The sequence below is a fragment of the Salvia hispanica genome, chromosome 3 (genome assembly GCF_029641045.1).
Source record: "Salvia hispanica isolate PSC_SH4W2 chromosome 3, Shi_PSC_v1, whole genome shotgun sequence".
Lineage (NCBI taxonomy): Eukaryota > Viridiplantae > Streptophyta > Magnoliopsida > Lamiales > Lamiaceae > Salvia > Salvia hispanica.
The window spans coordinates 33,850,419-33,872,719 of record NC_142694.1 but is presented as its reverse complement, the minus strand read 5'-3'; the positions used below and the strand labels follow the sequence as shown (position 1 = coordinate 33,872,719).

Here is a 22,301-nt window from a genome sequence, read left to right as displayed (position 1 = left end):
TGGCATAACGGAAATCTTATGGCTACGAAGGTTACTTTCAGAAATGAGTTTTCCACCTACCCAAAGTAGTCGACTATACTGTGACAACAAGGCAGCAATCAGTATCTCCAGAAATCCAGTTCAACATGATCGAACCAAACACGTTGAAGTCGATCGTCACTTCATCAAGGAGAAACTAGATGAGGGAGTTATTGAGCTTCCATTCGTCAAGTCCGAACAACAATTGGCAGACATCTTGACCAAGCAAGTCAACACCAAAGTCTTCAAGGAAGTTCTGGGCAAGTTGAACATCAGAGATGTCGTTGCTCAACTTGAGGGGGAGTGTCAAGAAGGGAAGATTGCATAGAATAATCTAAGCCAGGAGAAGATTGCAGAGAATAATCTAAGACGAGAAAATATCACAATTAGCATATAATTGATATGTAATTGCTTCAATTAGGAGTAAATTTATTCTCTGCCTTAGTTACACATATTTCTACCTATAAAAGGGTGTAAAGACCATATAGAAAAATACACAGAAATAAAATGAATTTTTCCCTTCTACATCTTTTCTTCTCAGTTGAAATCCTTTCTTGAGAAAACTGGTAAGTTGGATTTATTACATGAATAAGAAATAAGGTTTATGAACTAGACAACTCATGGGAAAAAGATTAATTAATAAGAGTCAAATAACAAATTTGATATTAATTAATGAATATTTATATATTCAACACGGGAAATGATTAAATTAAAGGGGAAGTCTCGGAATACTCGGAATTTTACTTTGGACGGACAATCAATGATATTATACCTATAGCGGCTAATAATAATATTTAAGTTGAGCTTGAATTAAATTGATTTCTAATTTAATTAGTGAAAGCATGAATTGTGGCCCGAATATAATTCTCCATAAATCCCTGAACTGGCCAAATATAAACTCTATATAAAGAGGACTAGACCTAAAGACCGAAAACTAAGTCTTATCGACCATCCCTTGTGAGAAAGAGAGTGGCCGAATTTATCGAGTTTTCATACCTCGAGTTAGTCGTCTTCAATTCTTATCCAGTCTTTTAGGTTTAACGAGCTTTGTCCTTACAAAAGTCAAATTTGAGTTGGGAAAACTGATCAAAATGATCAATTCGAATTCATTATGTTACTATACAATTTACTGAATTAAATACATATAATCAGTATGATCATTTGTGATTATATGACTACAAATGTGATTTCTAGCATGCAACCTGATATATATACACTTATTTGAATGTAAATTTTCCAATCAAACTTATTAGATCTTGTATTTGATTTATTGAAACTACAAATCTTCCGCTGCAAACCCCAACATAAACACACCGAATTTTAAGTTTGTAATATTTTAGAACAATTTCAAAATTTTTTTAAAATAACTAAAATTAGACCAAAGTTTATAATTTAAGGACCAATAGCCCTTTTGCTAAAAGCTAATGGTCCACTCTATTTATTGATGGTTTTTATAAATTCAATCACAATCATATCAAATGAATTCTATGCCCCTTCCGCCCCACTAAAAATGAAACGATTTCATTTTCAGGACGTCTTATTAGAAATGAAACATTTCCTAAATTAGAAATATCTAAAATATTTCCTAAATTGGAATAACAATCTCTCTACTTTTTCTTCTCTTTTACTTTATTCTGTCTTCATAACTCGCAGCATAACACTAAATAAAATCTCGTGTCGAAAGGACGGAGAGAGAGAGAGTACAATAATAATTTTGTCAATATCAATAATTTCAATACAATTCCAGTCAGATATTATGAATTTCACAATATATTTTTAATTTTTTAAATCCTCGATAATTTCAGTTCTTGTCATATCTCATGAATTCTAATAATATACTTATAATTTCATTAGTCCTCGATAATTTTTAATTCAGTTCCATACATATCTCATTAATTTTAAAATATATTTATAATTTCATCAATACTTAACTTTTAATATAATTCCAATCACATCTCTATAATTATAATATATTTATAATTTTTTCGAGTCTCTTTAAATTTTAATTCAATTGCAGTGATACCTATTCTATCTATTCTATAATATATTTATAATTTTTATCATTAATTCAATTCCGGTTATCTCACTAATTTAATATAGTAAGTATTAATTAACTGGATAAAGCATGTCATTGTCAAGTATAATTTCCATATGATTAAAACCCATATGTTAATTTGTGTTTATCTTTATATTTATATCCATTTATCTATAAAAAACCACACATAAAGAATGTAAAATATTAAGTAGGTTAATATCTTATATAATAAATTCTCACCACAACATTATAAAATAGAGAAAATACATCAAACGCCGAATATTTCAGCCTTCCTAATATAAATAGGTTACAATCAATCCCATAATAATTCTCATCCAGATATTTTACTATAAAAATAAGAAAATACATTAAAAAAGCACTACTATCCACCCTTTAAAATTCCTATCTAGCTAACATTTTTACAATGGCAATACTTTGCTATTCTTCTTTGGCCTTTTTCTTGACTATCTTGCTGCATAATCATCCAGGTAAGAAAACACCTACTCTTATCCAATGTCATTTAATTTAAAGTAAAATAGTTTGAAAATTCATAAAGTTTAATCAAATTATAATATGTTTTATAATTCATACAATGTTTATTATTATTCGCTGTTATCAAATGTGAATAAGTAGGTACTATGTGTGCTGCTAAATTATTAAAGATTCGTATCGAGATATAAACTACAATATTGATCACCAATTGAAACGTGTGGGACATTTGCAAACAGTTCGATGATCAGTTTGCTAGATTTTTAATGATGCGAATGTTTATTGCTCCCTGCATCCAACATTATGTGTCTCGATTTACTAGGCAACATGAAATACTATGAAGAAATATAGATGTAAATAGTTATTGCAATATGAGTCGTACAATATATAGTATTATTAGTTCTATAATAAAATATGAATGAAATGAATTTATGAAATATACATTCCACTTTTTAATAATTTATTAGTCCCAGAAAAATACTGTTACTTTTGAAATGAGAAACGAAAGAGATAAAGAAATGATTGAAGCAGTGAAGAATGCACCCTAAAGAAAAATAGTGGTTTTTTTTTTTTTTTGGGGGGGGAACATTTCTAAAATGTGGGGGGTGGGGGGGGAGGCTATCTTTATGTGAAAATGGAGTAATAATTTTATACTACCTCCGCCCCACAATAAATGTCACATTTTACTATTTTGCTCTCTCCCACAATAAGAGTCACATTTCAATTTTACCATAAAAGATAAGTAGAGCTCACATTTCACCAACTAATTTTACTCACATTCTATTATAAAATTAATATATATAAATGAGATTCGTAATCCACTAACTTATTCAAGCCATTTTTTCTTATATTTTTTAAAACTCTTGTGTGACACTTAATATGAGACATAGTAGTAGTACTAAAATATGAATAAAATAAATTAGTAAAATATGCAATAATCAATCAATATACTCATAACAATAAAAGAATATAGTAGTAAGACTGGTGGGATGGATGAAGTATTTATTTGTTTGTAATTAAATAAACGGTGACAATAGGAGGCGAAGCTGCGGTAGGAGTCAACTATGGCCTCAGCGGAAACAACCTTCCACCGCCTTCCGCGGCCATATCGCACCTTCAACAGACCGGAATTAAAAAAATTAGGCTTTTCCAACCCGAGAAAGCGGTCCTCGACGCCTTACACGGCTCCGGCATCTCAGTAGTCGTCGGAACCCTCAACGGGGACCTTCAACCCCTCGCCTCCGACACATCCGCCGCCGCCGCCTGGGTGGCGGCCAACATCCTCCCCCACCACCCCGCCGTGACATTCACCTGCATCGCCGCCGGCAACGAGGTCTACCCCGGCGATCTCGCGCAATTCATCCCCGCCGCGCTGGAGAATCTCGCCGCCGCACTCGCCGGCGCCAATCTAAACATCCCGGTCTCCACCGCCATCTCGATGCAGCCTCTCTCCACCTCCTACCCCCCCTCCGCCGGCGACTTCTCCGACGCCGCGAAGCCGATCATGACCCAGATCGCGAATTTTTTGAAATCGAAGGGGTACCCTCTGCTTGTGAATGTGTACCCTTACTTCGCACGTGCGGGGGACCCGGCCAACGTGGATCTCGACTTGGCGCTTTTCCGCCCCGGAAGCACGGTTGTCCGCGACGAGGGGAGGACCTACCTCAACCTGTTCGATTCGATGACGGATGCGACGTACGCGGCGTTGGAGAAGGTGGGGGCGGGGGACGTGGAGATCGTCGTGTCGGAGACGGGGTGGCCGAGTGACGGAGGGGCGGACGCGGGAGTGGAGAATGCTCAAACGTACGTGAATAATTTGATGGGACACGTGGCGTCTGGTAAGGGGACGCCGCGGAGGCCGGGGAAGCAGGTGGAGGCCTACATATTCGCGTTGTTTAACGAGAACATGAAGCCGGAGGGTGTAGAGCAACATTGGGGTTTGTTTTACCCTAATCTTGCTCCGGTTTATCAGCTGAATACTCCTGGCGGGAAAATAGGAAGCAATCCTACTCCAGTTTATCAGCTGAATACTCATGCCGGAAATTCAGCAAGTGGGAAAAGAATCAACACTTTGACCGTGGAAAAACAAGTTATTATTATGGCTTGCTTAGTATATTTGACACATCCATGTTTTGCCACATGGTGAGGCACGTCACTGTGCTTCTAAATCTAATAGATGTTGGGCAATATGTACTCAAGAAATATAAATTGGCTAGGACTTATTCTTGCAAATATCGAATAATTTCAACGGTAAATAACAAGAAATGAAGCAATTAAAATTGTGACAAAGAGATAGAGAAGACGATGATGTTTCTCAATTAGATAAATTGTTTCAGACTTGAACCTTCTCCAAAACATAAAGACACTGTTTTCAAAGGATGCTTTTACTAAAATAAAAACGTAAATAACTCCACTACACTAGTTGACAAAAAATTGAATGCAATCACAAAGTGTTATCTTCAAAGAAGATCGCAAGTGCTAAAAAATGAGTCTTAAATATTTACAAGTGAGTCAAAGCTACCTTATTACAAACCCTAGCCGGGTATTTATACTACACTAAAAATAATACAACAAAATAAAAAATAAAAAATTCAAAAACGTGTCTGAACTTGCCAGCGATCGAGTCACTAGGGCCGGTCTGGAGTTAGTTCTGCGCTAGCGCGTCGATGGTTCGGCACTGCTTTGCGCAGTCTTCATAAAATTGTCATAACTCTCTCATTCGGACTCTGATTGAGGCGTATAAGGTATTCTGCAAAGCTCTTTTGAAGTTTAAGACAATGGTGATCTTAGAAGAACATTGTAAATTATCATGATTGGTTAATTATTGTTTGAATCATATCCCAACTTTGGTTTGGCTCCTTGCCATGCCTTCACCCTAACTAGTAGCTCTTCTCATACCCCAATTAGGTCATGACCCTTAATGCCAATGCCATTGTATTATACTCCCTCCGTCTCCAAAATTTTGACACAGCTTACTATTTCGGTCTATCCCCCAAATTTTGACACACTTCACTTTTTACCATTATTGGCAGTGGACCTCATATTCCACTAATTCATTCATTCTCACATTTTATTATAAAACTAATAGTTTAAAAGTAGGACCCACATCCCACCGACCTTTTCAACTCACTTTCCGTTACATTTCTTAAAACCCGTGCCGGGTCAAACCATATCAAAATTTGGGGGACGGAGAGAGTAACATATTTATAATTTCATCGGTTCTCGATAATTTTTAATTCAATTCCAATCATATCTCATACTCACTTCTATAATATATTTATAATTTTATCATTTTTCTATAATTTTAATTCCATTGAAGTTATATCTCATGGTTCTATAAAATAGGGGCATGTTAGGGTGTCACCACCTTTTAAAATAACACCATAGCACCATTCCTAGCCAATCATTTGTACACGTGGACGAATAATAAGCTGTCACTTGGCAAAAAAAAAAAATTCTGAAAAAGACGGCCAGCAATATGATGTACACTATACAACAATTTTTCTTGGCCAGCAATATCCAACACGCTATACAGCAATCTATAGATTGCTGTGTAGCGTTTATAATTTTGTTGTGTAGCGTTTATAATATTGCTGTATAGATGGTGTCACGGTGTCACTTTCAGAGGAGTTGTCATTTTAACACAAACCCTATAAAATATTTATAATAATGTTATCAATTAATTCAATTCCAGTGTCATATCTCGAATTCAATAATACATTTGCAATTTGAATGTTCAATTATTTTTAATGCAATTCCAGTCATATTCAATGAGTTCTCTCGAACATAATTACAATTTCATCCTATAATAATTTCCAGTAATTCAATTCTAGGTACGTCTCATCAATTCTACTGTCTGTAATCGTTTTGTCCGGTTTTCCCCACAAAAAAATTAGTACAGTACATTTATATTGTTTGACTAAATATAACTGTACAGTCTATCCATATAACTCCTAATCAATATTGTAATCCATAAGAAACAAAAACAACCCTTTAACTGGACAAAGCATACTATAATTTAATTAAACCCAATAAATATAGGTTATTATCCCATAATAAATTTTAATCGTGACAATGTGAAATTGAGAAAATACATCAAACAAAAAAAAATAATTCAGCAAATAGGCTACAATCCATAATAAATTTTCATCATGATATTCTACCATATAAAATTGAGAAAATACATCATGCAACAAGCACTACTACCCATCCTTTGAAATCCCTGTCTAGCAAACGTATCTACAATGTGTTTCCTTTTCTATTCTTCTTTGGCACTTTTCTTCACTATCATGCTGCATAATCATCCAGGTGAGAAAACACCTACTCTTATCCAGTGGCATTTAATTTAGTAAAATACTCTGAAAATTCATAAAGTTTGATCATTATGATATGTTTTCGGGGTATATTTAAAATTTATTATGATTTGAACTTTAGAATCTTTCACTTTTGGGATACAGACCCCACAATCCACTAACATTACATTCACTACTTTTTCTTTTCATCTGTCTTACTTATTCATTATTTTCATTCTATTTCCTACTTTACTAATTTCCCTCTGTTAACTTTACCAATTATACATTAAAACTCGTACGGTTTCAAATATTTCTATTTTTCAAATACAGAGGTAGTACTACAGTAGCATTTATTGTCGAATTGATGAAGTATTTATTTTTTTCCAAATTCAGTTAACTGTAACGATAGGAGGTGAAGCTGCCGTGGGAGTCAACTACGGCCTCCTTGGCAACAACCTTCCGCCGCCTCCAGCAGCCATAGCGCGCCTTGGACAAATCGGAATCACCAAAATTAGGCTTTTCCAACCCGACAAGGCGGTCCTCACCGCCTTACACGGCTCCGGCATCTCAGTAATCGTCGGAACCTTCAATGCGGACCTTCAACACCTCGCCTCCAACAAATCCGCCGCCGCCGCCTGGGTAGCGGCCAACATCCTCCCCCACCACCCCGCCGTCACATTCACCTGCATCGCCGCCGGCAACGAGGTCTTCCCCGGCGATCTCGCGCAATTCATCCCCGCCGCGATGGAGAATCTCGCCGCCGCCAATCTAAACATCCCGGTCTCCACCGCCATCTCGATGCAGCCTCTCTCCACCTCCTACCCCCCCTCCGCCGGCGATTTCTCCGCCGCCGCGAAGCCGGGAATGACTCAGATCGCGAATTTCCTGCAGTCGAAGAAGTACCCTCTGCTTGTGAATGTGTACCCTTACTTCGCACGTGCGGGGGACCCGGCCGACGTGGATCTCGACTTCGCGCTTTTCCGCCCGGGAAAGACGGTTGTTCGAGACGGCGCGAGGACTTACCTCAACCTGTTCGATTCGATGACAGATGCGGCGTACGCGGCGTTGGAGAAGGTCGGGGCCGGGGACGTGGAGATCGTCGTGACGGAGACCGGGTGGCCGAGTGACGGAGGGAAGGACGCGGGAGTGGCAAATGCTCAAACGTACGTGAAGAATTTGATTGCCTACGTGGCGTCTGGTAAGGGGACGCCACGGAGGCCGGGGAAGCAGGTGGAGGCCTACATATTCGCGTTGTTTAACGAGAATATGAAGCCGGCGGGGGTAGAGCAACATTGGGGTTTGTTTTACCCCAATCTTACTCCGGTTTATACTATTAATAGGATTGGTTGATACCAAGATATGTTTATGAATATGTATCTTGATTTACTTATTTGAATAATTGTACTCTTCCTACAAGATTAATATGCTAATAAAGTTTATACTATTTGAAGATCTTGAACAAAAATCAAGAGATCGAATTCATATCTTCTTTCAATTCGAAACGCTTCGGATTAATGTAAAACCCTTATTTGTGTGGTGTGTGATAGTAACACATAAATTATTAAAATCACCATAATTTAAAATTGGAATGATATATCCTTATATTCAATTATTAAAAGCATCCGAATTTTATCAATTTATCACTATCCTTATATTTATTAGTGTGGTGTGTAAATTTATCATTATCCTTATATTCACCATAATATTCTAATATAACAAAACATTCTTATATTGCTCACTCAAGAATTATTATAAAAAATGATTTTATCAGTATTAATTATATTAACATAGAAAATTTTGGGTATTATACTATAGTGAGAGGCATGATAGCATATACTCCATATCACAATCTTGATTTGTATTATAAATGCACATTATGGTATTTCACAATCTTGATTTCGTGTATTATACTATAGTGAGAGGCATAATAGCATATATTTTACTATCACAATCTTGATTTGTATTATAAATGCACATTATTTGGAATGTAGAAATATACCAATATTTTTTTATAGCTTGAATAGTCTTTTAGTCCAAAAAATTGAAAAGTGCAAAAGTATATTGAATAGAATGTACAAAGTACAAAGTACAAACATCAAAGTTAAGAAATTTTTTATATAGTTCATTCACTCTATTAATTAGGAATGTGGAGTATTTATAAATTTATAAATCCTCGGTGTTTAATTCAATTCTAGTCATATCATGAATGCTATAATATATTTATAATTTTATCAATCCTCGATAATTATTAATGGAACACGCCATGTTATACTAGTAGCAGTATCATTTAATATGCCTGTACCACAATTTTTGCAAGAATAAAGCATGCCAATATCAAGTAATAATTTCCATATAATTACACCCATGCACAATTAAAGAAAATATTTCAGCATGCTTCATACTATAAATACTCTAATATTCAATAATAAATTCTCTTCATGATATCCCACTATAAAATTGGGAAAATACATCAAACACAAAACTCTTAACCTTTAAATTTTCCAATATAGTAATTCTTACAATGGCCACACTTTTCCATTCTTCTTTGGCATTTTTCTTCACTTTCTTGCTGTATAATCATCCAGGTAAGAAAATCACCCACTCTTCTCCAATGTCATTTAATTTAGAGCCAAACTATCAAAAAAATCATTATGTTTGATCAACGTTCATAGTTTCTCCGACAATTTTCTAATCAATTTTATTACCCTTATGTCAAGCATTATATATATTTTTAAACTATGTATTTCACTTTTATATATTAGTACTATAATAATAATTTGATAAGAATGAATCAAATTTGATCAAACTTGGTGATTAAATGAGTGATTTCGTCAATATTTATGTGAAAAATAGGAGGCGAAGCTGCCGTAGGGGTCAACTACGGCCTCAGCGGAAACAACCTTCCACCGCCTTCCGCGGCCATAGCGCGCCTTCAACAAACCGGAATTAAAAAAATTAGGCTTTTCCAACCCGAAAAAGCCGTCCTCGACGCCTTACACGACACCGGCATCTCAGTAATAGTCGGAACCCTCAATGCGGACCTTCAACCCCTCGCCTCCGACAGAGCCGCCGCCGCCGCCTGGGTCGCGGCCAACATCCTCCCCCACCACCCCGCCGTCACATTCACCTGCATCGCCGCCGGCAACGAGGTCTTCCCCGGCGATCTCGCCCAATTCATCCCCGCCGCGCTGGAGAATCTCGCCGCCGCACTCGCCGGCGCCAATCTAAACATCCCGGTCTCCACCGCCATCTCGATGCAGCCTCTCTCCACCTCCTACCCCCCCTCCGCCGGCGATTTCTCCGAGGCCGCGAAACCGGTGATGACTCAGATCGCGAATTTCCTGCAGGCGAAGGGGTACCCTCTGCTTGTGAATGTGTACCCTTACTTCGCCCGTGCGGGGGACCCGGCCAACGTGGATCTCGACTTCGCGCTTTTCCGCCCCGGGAACACGGCGGTCCACGACGGAGAGTTGACCTACCTCAACCTCTTTGATTCGATGACGGATGCGGCTTACGCGGCGTTGGAGAAGGTCGGGGCCGGGGGTGTGGAGATCATCGTGTCCGAGACGGGGTGGCCGAGCGCGGGAGGGGTTGAGGCGGGAGTGGAAAATGCTCAAACGTACGTGAATAATTTGATAGGGCACGTGACTTCGTCCGGGACGCCGCGGAGGCCGGGGAAGCAGGTGGAGGCCTACATATTCGCTTTGTTTAATGAGAATATGAAGCCTGAGGGTGTAGAGCAACATTGGGGTTTGTTTTACCCCGATCTCACTCCGGTTTATCCCCTTACTAAGATTGGTTGATATATGAATATGTATCTTAGATTTATATACTATATTATTACATAATTGTACTCTTACTATAAGTTTTTAGGTTTGCTTATTTATATTATTAGTACATAATTGTATTATAATAAGTTTTTTATGGCAATGGAAGTGTTTACTACTCCGTATTTAATATCAAATGCATGCATAGTGTACATACTTAAAAACGTTGAATATCAAGTAGTACTCACTTGACAAGTGTTCATATTAGCGAGAAAATATTTTGAGGAGATTAATAAGATGATCAATTGATGAATTGAGGAATCTTGGAGACATGTAGAAGCAACTTTAGACTCAGTTAGAGGGCGTGAATATGAATATAATGATTTACTTTGATGCAGTGCGAATTTTAAGAAAAGTGTATGTAACAAAATTAGTCAAATGACAATCATAGATTTATATTGTAGTATTAATTTTAATCATGGAATATTAGTATAATGATTTCATGAAATAAGTAGTTAGATGAGATTTTAAACCGCGTACATCCCAAAATAACAACATAAGACATTATTGTGTGGATGAGGGTGTTTATTTTTACCATTCCGTTATCAGATTCATGGATAGTCTACAAGTCATGATACAACTTCAAATATCAAGCACTTTTTGAACACTCTCAATTTAAATGTTAATATTAGCGACCAAAAAATTTGGGGAAGATTCTAAATAGTATTACCGAGCTTGCCAACCAACAAGCTACGAAAGTTTCATCGGGTTGTAAGGGCAATACAGGATGTGAGACTCACGATTGTAAATAAATTTTACAATATTTTAAAATCAAATTTCCTTATTAAAATTTTAATGTTGATTTAATAGAAAATAAAGTACTCTATGAGTTTAAATTTCTCGATCGTTGTCAAAAATAGAAATGACTTCGACTAAAGTAAAAGTCGATGGAGAGGAAAAGTGGAGCTCGAAAGTTATATAATACTACTGTACAAAATTATTTTCAAATCAAGAACCTTATTACAATGTATGTGCGTTGATTACTCAACATAAAGGGTCCATAGCTCAGTGGTAGAGCAATTGACTGCAGATCAATAGGTCACCGGTTCGAACCCGGTTGGGCCCTGATATATCATTAAATTTTTTATACTACTTACAATCTAGAGATCTTTAATGACAAGATATTCCCTACATAAATGAAAATATATCCATATATTTTTATTTTTTCCTTTGTCAATCTAATTTTTTTATGCTAATTACAATCTAGAGATCTTTAATGACAAGGTATTCCCTACATAAATGAAAATATATCCATATATTTTTTATTTTTCCTTTGTCAATCTAGAGATTTTTAATGTTAAGAAACCTTACATAAGTACCCTACATGATTAATAAATATATTTTCATTTAATAAAATTATATCCATATTTTTTTTTTCCTTTGTCAATCTATAATGTAGACACTGATTTTAACTTTAAAAGGGAATGGATTTTTGAAAGTCAAATGAATTCAAAGTTCTTTCTTTCAGGAAAATTAGAAAATGAATACCACTAATAGCTACCTAATCTCAGAAAGCAAACCTACAAATGTATACTCTCTAGCATAAGTAAAAGAAAAGGCATTCATGCATACAGCCTAAGAAATTCATTCATATTCAATATAAAATTTAGGTAAAGCATATGCATAAGACATGCCAAGAAAGCAAGACTAATAGTAGCAATCTAATCCCAGAAAGCAGCTAAATCCCTTAAAACACAAACAAAAAACAGCTCAACCACAATAACAAGACAAATACTCAAGCCTCCTCCTGATACTCATCTTCGTCTTCATATTCATAGCCCTCCTCGTCCTCATCAGCCGTTGCATCCTGATACTGCTGGTATTCAGAAACTAGATCATTCATGTTGCTCTCCGCCTCCGTGAACTCCATCTCGTCCATTCCCTCACCTGTGTACCAGTGCAAGAAAGCCTTCCTCCTGAACATGGCCGTGAATTGCTCACTCACCCTCCGGAACATCTCCTGAATGGAGGTGGAGTTACCAATGAAGGTCGACGCCATCTTCAGACCGGTTGGGGGGATGTCACAAACAGTCGACTTGACGTTATTGGGGATCCACTCAACAAAGTAAGACGAGTTCTTGTTCTGGACGTTGATCATCTGCTCGTCCACCTCCTTTGTGCTCATCTTCCCACGGAACATGGCTGAAGCTGTTAGGTAACGACCATGGCGAGGATCAGCAGCACACATCATGTTCTTCGAATCCCACATTTGCTGGGTGAGTTCGGGGACGGTGAGGGCTCTGTACTGCTGTGACCCACGAGAAGTGAGCGGAGCAAAGCCAACCATGAAAAAATGCAGTCTGGGGAAAGGAATTAAGTTGACAGCAAGTTTGCGGAGATCTGAGTTGAGCTGCCCAGGGAAACGCAGGCAGCAAGTCACACCGCTCATAGTTGCAGAAATCAGATGGTTGAGATCACCAACTGCAAAACATGATTTTAGCAGAATCAGACATTATGCTGAAATGAAATTTTCACAAGCACACATGAAATCAGAATGCAAAAAAATCCGAATGGCATGTGCCAACATTAGCCAGCACATACAAGCTACCATGAGACCATGTGATGGCACATGACTGTCTGATTATATAAACTGTACAGAATAAAAAACGTAGTCAACGTAACAGAAGCATATATTTTTTGTTGGATATACAGCAGCGAAGCAAACTTTGGTTTCCTTAAATATCAAACACACAACTTACAGCCAAAGATTCACAAAAGTATGACACGATCATGTAGAAAACTATAGGACTGCCAGATTATATAAAGTATAGGGAATAGAAAGCAGTCAATGTTTAACAATAGCATCAGTTTATGTTGCATATCCAGTGACCAAGTAAACTTTAGCTTCCTAAAAATAAAACACACAACTTACATAGCTAAAGATGCACAAAAGTAAGATGGAGTAGAAAACTATTGACTGTTGAATTATATAAAGTGTAGAGCATAAAAAAGTAGTACACAACTAGACGTTTAGCATAAGCAAATTGTTCTGTTGGATATCCAGCAACGAAGCAAACTTTAGTTTCCTTAAAAGTCACACATGGTTTCCAGAGCTAAAGATGCACAAACATACGATGGCATAATCATGTAGAAAAAAATATTTAACAATTTCATTCAGCATTTGATAGATACAACAAATTAGAGCAACTTACAGCTGGGGGTGGTAAGTTTGAGGGTTCTGAAACAAATGTCATACAAAGCTTCATTATCCAACACCATGCATTCATCAGCATTTTCAACAAGCTGGTGAACAGACAGAGTGGCATTGTAAGGCTCAACGACAGTGTCCGACACTTTAGGCGATGGGAAGACGGAGAAAGTGAGCATCATTCGGTCTGGATACTCTTCCCTGATTTTAGAAATCAGAAGAGTTCCCATTCCTGAACCTGTTCCACCTCCCAATGAGTGGCACACCTGAAATCCTGAGAAGATGACAAATAAACTAATGCTTTAGTCAAGTGAAATTGCATAACTATTTACACGAACAATCTACATTCTCTTCATCAACAGTTAAAAACAATTTCAAAATGCTTGATTATATTCACGATTTTGCAGAACTCATTGGAATACAAATCAGTTAAAAAGCAGTCACTATATAAATAACCTATGAGATCTTCAAAGGAAATGTGATATGAAAAAATCATATGGTGTTTAAACAGTAAAAGTCGTAATATCCAAGATCCGATCATTTGAATGCATAAATTTCCACATGCAGTAAACTTCACTCTTAAAAGAGGAACCAAAATCAACAGATGTACTCAAATAACTCCAAAAATAAATTCACGAGCGCATATTCGCTTTATAACTTCATAGCAAAATCGCAAGGTCTGAGATCTAAACAAACCGATAAAAACCACACACAAATCCACAGATCTACCAATATCGCATCAAATAAAAGCAAGTAATACTACATTTCTTAGACGAGACAAAGCAGTTTCGAAATGTGAAATCAGATGAAAGTTCAAACAGGACTAAATCATAACTCACCCTGTAAGCAATCGCAATTCTCAGCCTCCTTCCGCACAACGTCAAGCACCGAATCGATTAACTCCGCCCCTTCGGTATAGTGCCCCTTCGCCCAGTTGTTTCCGGCGCCGGATTGGCCGAAAACGAAGTTATCAGGCCTGAAAATCTGGCCGTACGTCCCAGATCTAACGCTGTCCATGGTTCCGGGCTCCAAATCCATGAGCACGGCGCGCGGAACAAACCTCCCGCAGCTGGCTTCATTGTAGTAGACATTGACGCGCTCCAATTGGAGCTCGTTGTCGCCGCTGTAGCGGCCGGTGGTGTCGATGCCGTGCTCGGCGCACACTACCTCCCAGAATTTCGCACCGATTTGGTTGCCGCACTGGCCACCCTGGATGTGCAAGATCTCACGCATTTTCGCAGTTTGCAGAGAGAGAGAGAGACTGTGGGGTGTGTGAGGGTGAGACAAAGTTAGGGTTGGTGATGAGTGATGAGGGACGAGTGGAAGGGGTTCAAATAAGCGGCAGTTTTTCAGTGGGAATTTGAATTTTGAATTTCTTTCGAAATAGTAAGAGAGATATTTGTTTTGATCGAGTGGCCACGCTCTCGTGGTGGCGTGGGTTTACGCGCTGGGTCACATGGTGCGGGTACGTGGGCATGCGATATTATCTGTTTTCAATATATTTTCTTTACTTCTCACATTTATTTCGACAATGGTTATACCTATACATTCTGAAATTTGAATTTAGAATTTTGTGAAAATGATATGAACTTGTGTACAACGATTTACACAAACTATTGAAAATTCAAAAATATTAGAACAAATTAGTAAGATTTTTAGTAAGGGTTTAATTTTCCATTCTACAAATTAGGATGAGGCTCAATTTTGTCCTTTTTAATTTTTTTTAATGGTGGGATGATATGGACTTTTCTTTTGCAATGTAAATTATAAAATGACATTGTTGTGATACATTATTTTCCTTCAAATATTTTAAATCGTGGAAAATGGACAATAAGACTAGAAGATGTCACATAATAGATGTCACACTTTTCTTTTTAGTTTGTTCCACGAAAAATGTTACTCCTATTTCCTTTTTTAGATATAGCTCCCTCTCACATTAATATAAATACAATATCTACTTTTCCACTTATCACACAAAACAACTTCACCTAAAATCTTGTGTCAATCCCAAGTGGGTCATCTATTAGTATATTACAAGACTTGCTTTAGAAGCACTTTAAATTGGAATCATCGAAATGAACTCATCAAGTAATGTCAGATACCATTCAACATAACTTCGATATAAAGCAACAGGAGTAAGGAATCAAAAGCATTGAATTTCCATAATATTGGAACATAAAACTTTATTTGGAACACTGTTTTTCGATTTTCATATACAAATACAGAGGATAAAATAATGAGTAATGAATCAATTTATCCCATCTTAAACTCAAAAGCTACTATAAAATACAATTTATCCCATCTTAAACTCAAAAGCTACTATAAAATACAGTAAATTTGATAGTGACGATGAAACACAATTGAATTGGTAAGATATTTCACTAATGCACCGGTATATGATGTGTGATTTGTAATCACAAAAATATTGACAATTCATTGTTCAACAGTAATTGTATGAATGGGCAAATTGCTGAAAAAATTAATAAGTTCGACAAATTTATGGTCAATCCTTAAACTTTTAAAAGTAGTCAAATTATTATATAATTTTGATATTCTTCTCAACTATCTCATTGATTTGGATTTGGAGGAAATTGTTTATGATCTGAAAGCTGAAATACATTTGTCTAATTTTATACTCTGTATTTATATTTTCCAAACTTAAATCCGAAAATTTTGTTAGTGATATAGTACAAATTTGCATAAAAAGCTACGGATTTCAACTTCTGCTTCATATACAATTTTCTCAAAATTCAAATAAAAAAAATGTTAAAGTTATAAGAAAACGAATTATTTTTAAAGTTATAAGAATGTTCAACAACGTGAATTTTTGGACAATTTATCCTACTAATAATGATAATCACATTATTCTTAAAAAACTTAAGACTATAATAAGATAGGCCCAACTCTAAATATCTTCTCACTATGTATGAATTATTTTGGGTTTATGATTCTTAAAATATACTGTGTGTATGTGTTTCTTTATTAGGAAATACATAGCAGCTTATATTTATAGGCCCAGTTAAGTAATTACGTATTTTGAGACATTATTTCAATAATAATGTCATTTTAACACTTCCAAACTAGTAACAAATAAAAACATAATTTTCAACATAAAAGTATTAAAATATCCCTTGAAAAAAGTTGGTTAACCATATTGTAGTTTGGTTCGGTTTCGGTTCATATTGTAGTTGGTTCGGTTCGATTTGGTTTTGGTTTTGGTTCGGGTTCCGATTAATATGATCGAATGTGGTAATGTAAAGATTAATTCGAATATAGTTAAAATGATGGAAGTAAAAGCTGGTTAATTAAGGAGCGAAAGACTAATCTTAACCCTGTGATTAGTAAGGAGTAAACCATCTTCTTCTTCCTCCTCTCCACATTCATGCCATTTCCACTCTGAAATCATTTCCTTTTTCCCTTCATTTTTTCCCTCTTTTGCAGGCGTTTGAAGACAAAATGGTACCTACATTCTCTCACTGTTTCCTAATATTTGCCTTATTTTAGAGATAAGATTTTGATGATTTCAATTTTGGAATCTAAGCCAGTTTGCATGGTCTAGTTTATATATTGTGATTCAAATATTTGTTTTCTTAATTTATGCTGAAAATCTCTACTCTTTTTTTCTATGCTATGTGCTTTCTATTTCACCATGGAAACCCTGTACAATTTGTGATCTACTGCTGTGTATTGTTTTCTGCATTGTGATTTGATATTAGTGTGATCATCGACGAGACAAACACGAATTGTTTGAAAATATATATTCATGTTCGATTTGATGGATTTGATCAAGTTAAACCCTATAAATATTGTTCGTGTAGGTAGATGCCTAGATGGGACTTGCTACTTAATCTCAGGAAAATGTCACATAGCGTTAGACAAGCTTGGGTTAAGTTCAATCTCGGAACAAGTTAATCATGAGCAACCGAACACCGATGTAGAATGCATTACGAGCCATTGAATTTGGTGTTTTGGTTGCTAAACTTGAGAAAGAGATCTATGACTATTCAATTTCTATTTTCTACATAATGTTAAGCTATTGAAAATATTCTTGCTCGGGGGTGTTCGATTTGATGGATTAGATAATGAATCTTATGAATAATAACGAAAAATTATCTCCGTATTTGCCATTGTTCAATTTCTGCATAATGTTTAGCTTTTCTATCACTTGTTCTGTGTGTTTATGAGTGCTTAGATGTAGGCGAATTCCGCATCCGGGATGGCTGTGGATGACGAGTGTAAGCTCAGGTTCCAGAAACGAAACTACCGTTACATCACCTTCAAGATCGAAGATCAGGAACTGGTGCTGGACAAGCTTGGCGGCCCTGATGACATTTATGACAAGTTCACATCATCTCTCCCTGCCAACGAGTGTCGCTACGCTGTCTATGATGAGAAATGCCAGAAGAGCAAGATCATCTTCGTTGCGTGGTAACACTAACCTAGCTATTGTTGCACATCTTCATGAAGTTAATGTTTTAATTTATTGATTCATCACATGGCACCAGAGACATCCAAAGTGAGAAATAAGATGGTCTATGCTAGCTCAAAGGACAGGTTTAAGAGGGAATTGGATGGAATCCAAGTTGAGCTGCAAGCGACCGATGCCAGTGAAATGAGCCTAGACATCGTAAAAATCACGTGCTGCCTGATTGATTACAGACATCATCTTCTATTCGGTTGCAGCTCATCCCCCTATGGCTTCATGTTGTCTGGTTGTTTTCTTGTTTCACAGCACAGATTTGTGCTGTATTTTGTCTTAGTTATAGCAATTCTCTCTTTTTATGAACTTTCTTGATATGCAATAGTCTTTATTTGCACTAGAGAAATTGTTTTCATTCTCTAAACTACATAAGCAACTTGAAAAAGCCAGGGGAGACTTCAGAAGTACACTTGATCATAATTGAAACATTCATTTGGCATGCCACTATACGTGTGAACGAAGACGAAAGAAGAAGTAGACGATGATGATATTATTTAAGTAGATTATTATGACTCTGCCAGGATTACCTTTCCCCAACATAAATTTGCTTATTATGACTTTTTCCAGTATTCTCTTTCCCAAGTGTCTACTTGTTTCATTCCATTATCTTTTCTTTCAATCACAGAATGAAGATAAGCAGCGTTGTATGGCGGAGGCATCGTGCATGGCTGTGTCGAGGCAGGACCTACGAGTGAATCAACCATGAATTTCTTCTCAAGTCCCTTTGCAGGACAAGCCAGCAGCTCCGAGCAAAGTTCAGACGCTTTCTCAGGTATGGTGGGCTTGTATTGCAAGAGCTTAGCGTACTCGCTCAACAAATGGAACATGTAGTCGTAAATATAATCCATCTTTAGATCGTCTAGGATGAAACTGCTGGCGGCCTTGCCCATGGCCTGAGCCTGTTACTCGGATAAACAAAACACGCGAGTCAAGGTTTTTAACAGTTGAAAAACTAGTTTCATTGTGACTATAACAACTACCTTTTCCTGATGGTTGGTTCCCCACTCCACCGCATGCTTGATGGATCTGCACTTGTCTTCGTCCTTAATCGGCCAGTAATGCTTCAACGGCATCAAGCTTCTGGTGAAGAATTCGTAAAAAATAGGCTTGACGAGCAGCGTGACAGAATCGCATGCCATGATGTATTTCTGACTTGCAGACCAGGCAACTCCTTCAATATAGATTTTGAATCTGTGAATGCATTGGCTTGCTAAATCTGATTGCTTGTAACCCTTCTTCTGTTCCAGGCCCCAGTTCTGCAGTTTCGACACCCTTTGTCAACACTCACCGAAGCAGAAAAAAGGTCGTTTTGTTTTACCTGAGCGTAGATACGAGCGTTCCAGTCCTGTTTATCCGAAACGTTACACTTGAGTAAGTCCATCCTCGTGGCAGCTACAAGCGGATTACCCTTCCAGTAAGCGTACGGCTCCCTGTCTCTCCATTGAGTCCGCGTATTCCCTTCTTTTAACTCCTTAGACAGCGCCTCCCACGGCTTTATATTGATCTCGGGCCTAATTAATCAAAACAGTTAGTCTGGTGAAAACTACCACTACCATGTACAGTATAGTATATGGATGGAAAAAAAAAAAAACAAGTTAGTTACCAGCCCCAGAAAGACCAGTCTGGAAACAAAATGTCCAAGGAAGAGTCATTGCCACAGTATCCGAACAATGGAGGAGGTGCGGGATCTTTAGAAGCTCGGAAATTATCCTTGGTGATAAACGGAAAAGTATTACAGTCGAACATGAGGTCCAAGTCAGGGAGTTTGCCCGGATACCGCCTCAGCAATTGTAAGATTCCCCATAGTGTGAAAGTATCTCTGCTCTGATATGGTCTACCGTATTGTTCCACGTAAGCTTTCCCGTCTACCACCACTAGTCGGAAATTTGCTGTCCGTCTGGCGCTCATCACCATCTCCCTAGTAATACCAGTCTCCCTCCATGGCGAGAGGTCTTCGTATATCCAATGGAAGTAATCCGGACATGATGATGGTGGCGAAGAGGCTTCGGCTGAAACCTGAGACAGATAGTAACTGGCAGGGCAGGTTCTAGAGAGTTCGCCCAACGAACAGTTTAACGGGATGTGTGTGGCCTCGGGACCAGTCTCGAGATTTCGGGTCGAACCCGAACCCGAACCCGCCTCGGGTGTAAACACTTGGTATTTTGAATCCATTAACTGCATGCACCAACAACTTGTAAGTTGTAACATCACCCAACACTTGGAATGATATAATTATGTATACGAAACCGAACGCGAGCCGTGATTTTAAGAGGATCAATAATGGTTGGATTTGAAATATTTTCAAGCATAGAGTATCTTGGATTATTTTGACATATGAAATTGCATAGAAAATGTGGTTCATCTTTGCCAATGTCTAAGCAGAACAAAATTAGACACAATTCAATATTTTGAAATGAAAAGCAAACCTTTTGTAGAATTGTAAAAGGAGCATGATCAGTTTTACCATTTATGATCATTAACGACACAGATCAATTATGAATGATATGCCAATACCAACATAATGTGTTAAACTAGTGGTAGAGTGAGTAGCAAAAAATAACTGCCTAAGTAATTAAATGATATAGTACTAGGGGTATGTTAGGGTCCTTACAACATCTTATTGTAAAACACGGCACAAATCACAGCCCTTGGATCCTTAGATTGGATGGTTGTGATAAGCTACATTATTATAATAAAAATCTACACTATTAGCGAGGTACATTGTTAGACTAAAAATTTACATTATTATCCGAGCTACATTATTAGGCTAAAAATGTACATTATTAGATGACATGTGACATTAATCTGACCGTTAGATCACAAGATCTAATGGACTACAAGTGTTTTGAGTTTTACTTGTACTTAGCATTTTGATATGAATACATGTCCCTGTAGAACTATTTTTCAATTTTTAAAAGAGATGTGGTTTCGATTAGTTATTTTTTTTAAATATAAAATTGTGTAATATTGAAAAATATCAAATTATAGTATAATGGAATATGATCTAATTTGATTCTTTTTAAGATAATTTGTTAAAATGAAAAAAAAATGAATTAATAAAGAGTTTGAATTATGGCGGCAATATTAACATAAAATAAAATAAAAACTTACAGAGATGTAGAAGAAGCGCGTGCAAATGAACACGCCAAGAGTAGTGACGGCGAAGAAGAGCGCCACCAACGACGATCTCTCCAGCGACCATTGAGTCGCTTTCATGCCGACGGTTACTCTCCACCGCCAGATATAAATATATAAATTAATTAAATAAATAAGCGAGAAAAATTGATGGATTTTGCAGATATAGAGAAGATTTCTTCTTCAAATTAATTCCAATTTTCTATCATTTAAACTTGTTTTTTTTTAAATTTTAGAAGAAACAGATTTTATTTAAAAAAATTCAATAAAGCATATCAATCACCTTCTGCGAACAAGGCTTACGATGAACTATACAATATAATAAGAATAGATCGTCGAAGAAGGATGTGGTAATCGCAAAAACACGTGAAACTATATATAATACTCTTATAATAAAACAAAATAATCGAAGAGAGATGTGTTAACATTTATGATATAAAATATTGGTTAGACAACCATGTGAATCATGTGATGGAAAATGAACTTAGTAAGTATCTAACGCTATGTATTGATGGTTTGTTACTTGATTAAGAGGATTGAGTGATTTTACAATTATTAGATTTCTCTTATAAGTTTATTTGTTTATTTGTGAGAATTTTAAGTTTGTCATTAGACTCTTGAGATTGACAAATAGTACTATCTGGTTTTATATTTTGTGTATCCACCTTCTTATCCTTATACATGAAATCATTTATTTATAAAATAATGGCATTTATATTGTAATGTGGATTTTTTTTTAAATTTTTTTTAAAATGTTACGTCAAATCCTGAAAGGTATTCGATTTCCAAAATCCGCCATTAAATTGTTGGCAAATGAGTATTGTTTCGTACATATACAAAACTGAATTGTGTGTTTTATATATCGTTTTATCACTCT

At 36.7% G+C, this 22,301-nt stretch overlaps 4 protein-coding genes, 1 non-coding gene and 2 pseudogenes across 5 annotated transcripts; 5 read left to right on the top strand and 2 right to left on the bottom strand.

The window, feature by feature from the left end:
- The first annotated feature begins 2,477 nt into the window (after positions 1-2,477).
- LOC125209831 (putative glucan endo-1,3-beta-glucosidase GVI pseudogene) lies at positions 2,478-4,688 on the top strand (annotated as a pseudogene).
- A 2,098-nt stretch (positions 4,689-6,786) lies between these two features.
- Positions 6,787-8,184, top strand: LOC125209829 (putative glucan endo-1,3-beta-glucosidase GVI pseudogene; annotated as a pseudogene).
- A 1,171-nt stretch (positions 8,185-9,355) lies between these two features.
- LOC125209828 (putative glucan endo-1,3-beta-glucosidase GVI) lies at positions 9,356-10,637 on the top strand. The gene is made up of 2 exons (XM_048109407.2): positions 9,356-9,419; positions 9,688-10,637. The coding sequence occupies exons 1-2, from the start codon at positions 9,356-9,358 to the stop codon at positions 10,635-10,637; spliced, it is 1,014 nt and encodes a 337-aa protein (XP_047965364.2).
- Positions 10,638-11,655: 1,018 nt separating this feature from the next.
- TRNAC-GCA (transfer RNA cysteine (anticodon GCA)) lies at positions 11,656-11,727 on the top strand. The gene has a single exon. It is a non-coding gene; the product is annotated as a tRNA-Cys (tRNA).
- Positions 11,728-12,230: 503 nt separating this feature from the next.
- Positions 12,231-15,123, bottom strand: LOC125213789 (tubulin beta-8 chain-like). Its single transcript, XM_048114525.2, has 3 exons — positions 14,649-15,123; positions 13,814-14,083; positions 12,231-13,082 (listed from the first exon to the last, which is right to left on the bottom strand). The coding sequence occupies exons 1-3, from the start codon at positions 15,040-15,042 to the stop codon at positions 12,397-12,399; spliced, it is 1,350 nt and encodes a 449-aa protein (XP_047970482.1). The 5' UTR covers positions 15,043-15,123; the 3' UTR covers positions 12,231-12,396.
- A 142-nt stretch (positions 15,124-15,265) lies between these two features.
- On the top strand, positions 15,266-19,631 carry LOC125216156 (actin-depolymerizing factor 7-like). The gene is made up of 3 exons (XM_048117793.2): positions 15,266-15,274; positions 18,008-18,239; positions 18,309-19,631. The coding sequence occupies exons 1-3, from the start codon at positions 15,266-15,268 to the stop codon at positions 18,602-18,604; spliced, it is 537 nt and encodes a 178-aa protein (XP_047973750.2). The 3' UTR covers positions 18,605-19,631.
- On the bottom strand, positions 18,766-21,505 carry LOC125209827 (uncharacterized). Its single transcript, XM_048109406.2, has 5 exons — positions 21,401-21,505; positions 19,893-20,464; positions 19,608-19,800; positions 19,270-19,545; positions 18,766-19,188 (listed from the first exon to the last, which is right to left on the bottom strand). The coding sequence occupies exons 1-5, from the start codon at positions 21,503-21,505 to the stop codon at positions 18,841-18,843; spliced, it is 1,494 nt and encodes a 497-aa protein (XP_047965363.2). The 3' UTR covers positions 18,766-18,840.
- Positions 21,506-22,301: the final 796 nt, after the last annotated feature.

Bases quoted from the DNA above. Each gene is read 5' to 3' on its own strand.
- LOC125213789 (XM_048114525.2), bottom strand. From the start codon at position 15,042: ATGCGTGAGATCTTGCACATCCAGGGTGGCCAGTGCGGCAACCAAATC. The intron at 14,084-14,648 runs GTGAGTTATGAT...TCATCTTCTCAG, and splicing joins GAATTGCGATTGCTTACAGG to GATTTCAGGTGTGCCACTCA. The intron at 13,083-13,813 runs GTAAGTTGCTCT...CATGTTTTGCAG, and splicing joins CAAACTTACCACCCCCAGCT to TTGGTGATCTCAACCATCTG.
- LOC125216156 (XM_048117793.2), top strand. The intron at 18,240-18,308 runs AACACTAACCTA...TTCATCACATGG, and splicing joins GATCATCTTCGTTGCGTGGT to CACCAGAGACATCCAAAGTG.
- LOC125209827 (XM_048109406.2), bottom strand. From the start codon at position 21,505: ATGAAAGCGACTCAATGGTCGCTGGAGAGATCGTCGTTGGTGGCGCTC. The intron at 19,801-19,892 runs GTAACTAACTTG...TTGATTAATTAG, and splicing joins GACTGGTCTTTCTGGGGCTG to GCCCGAGATCAATATAAAGC. The intron at 19,546-19,607 runs GTAAAACAAAAC...TCGAAACTGCAG, and splicing joins ACGCTCGTATCTACGCTCAG to AACTGGGGCCTGGAACAGAA.
- LOC125209828 (XM_048109407.2), top strand. From the start codon at position 9,356: ATGGCCACACTTTTCCATTCTTCTTTGGCATTTTTCTTCACTTTCTTG. The intron at 9,420-9,687 runs GTAAGAAAATCA...TGTGAAAAATAG, and splicing joins CTTGCTGTATAATCATCCAG to GAGGCGAAGCTGCCGTAGGG.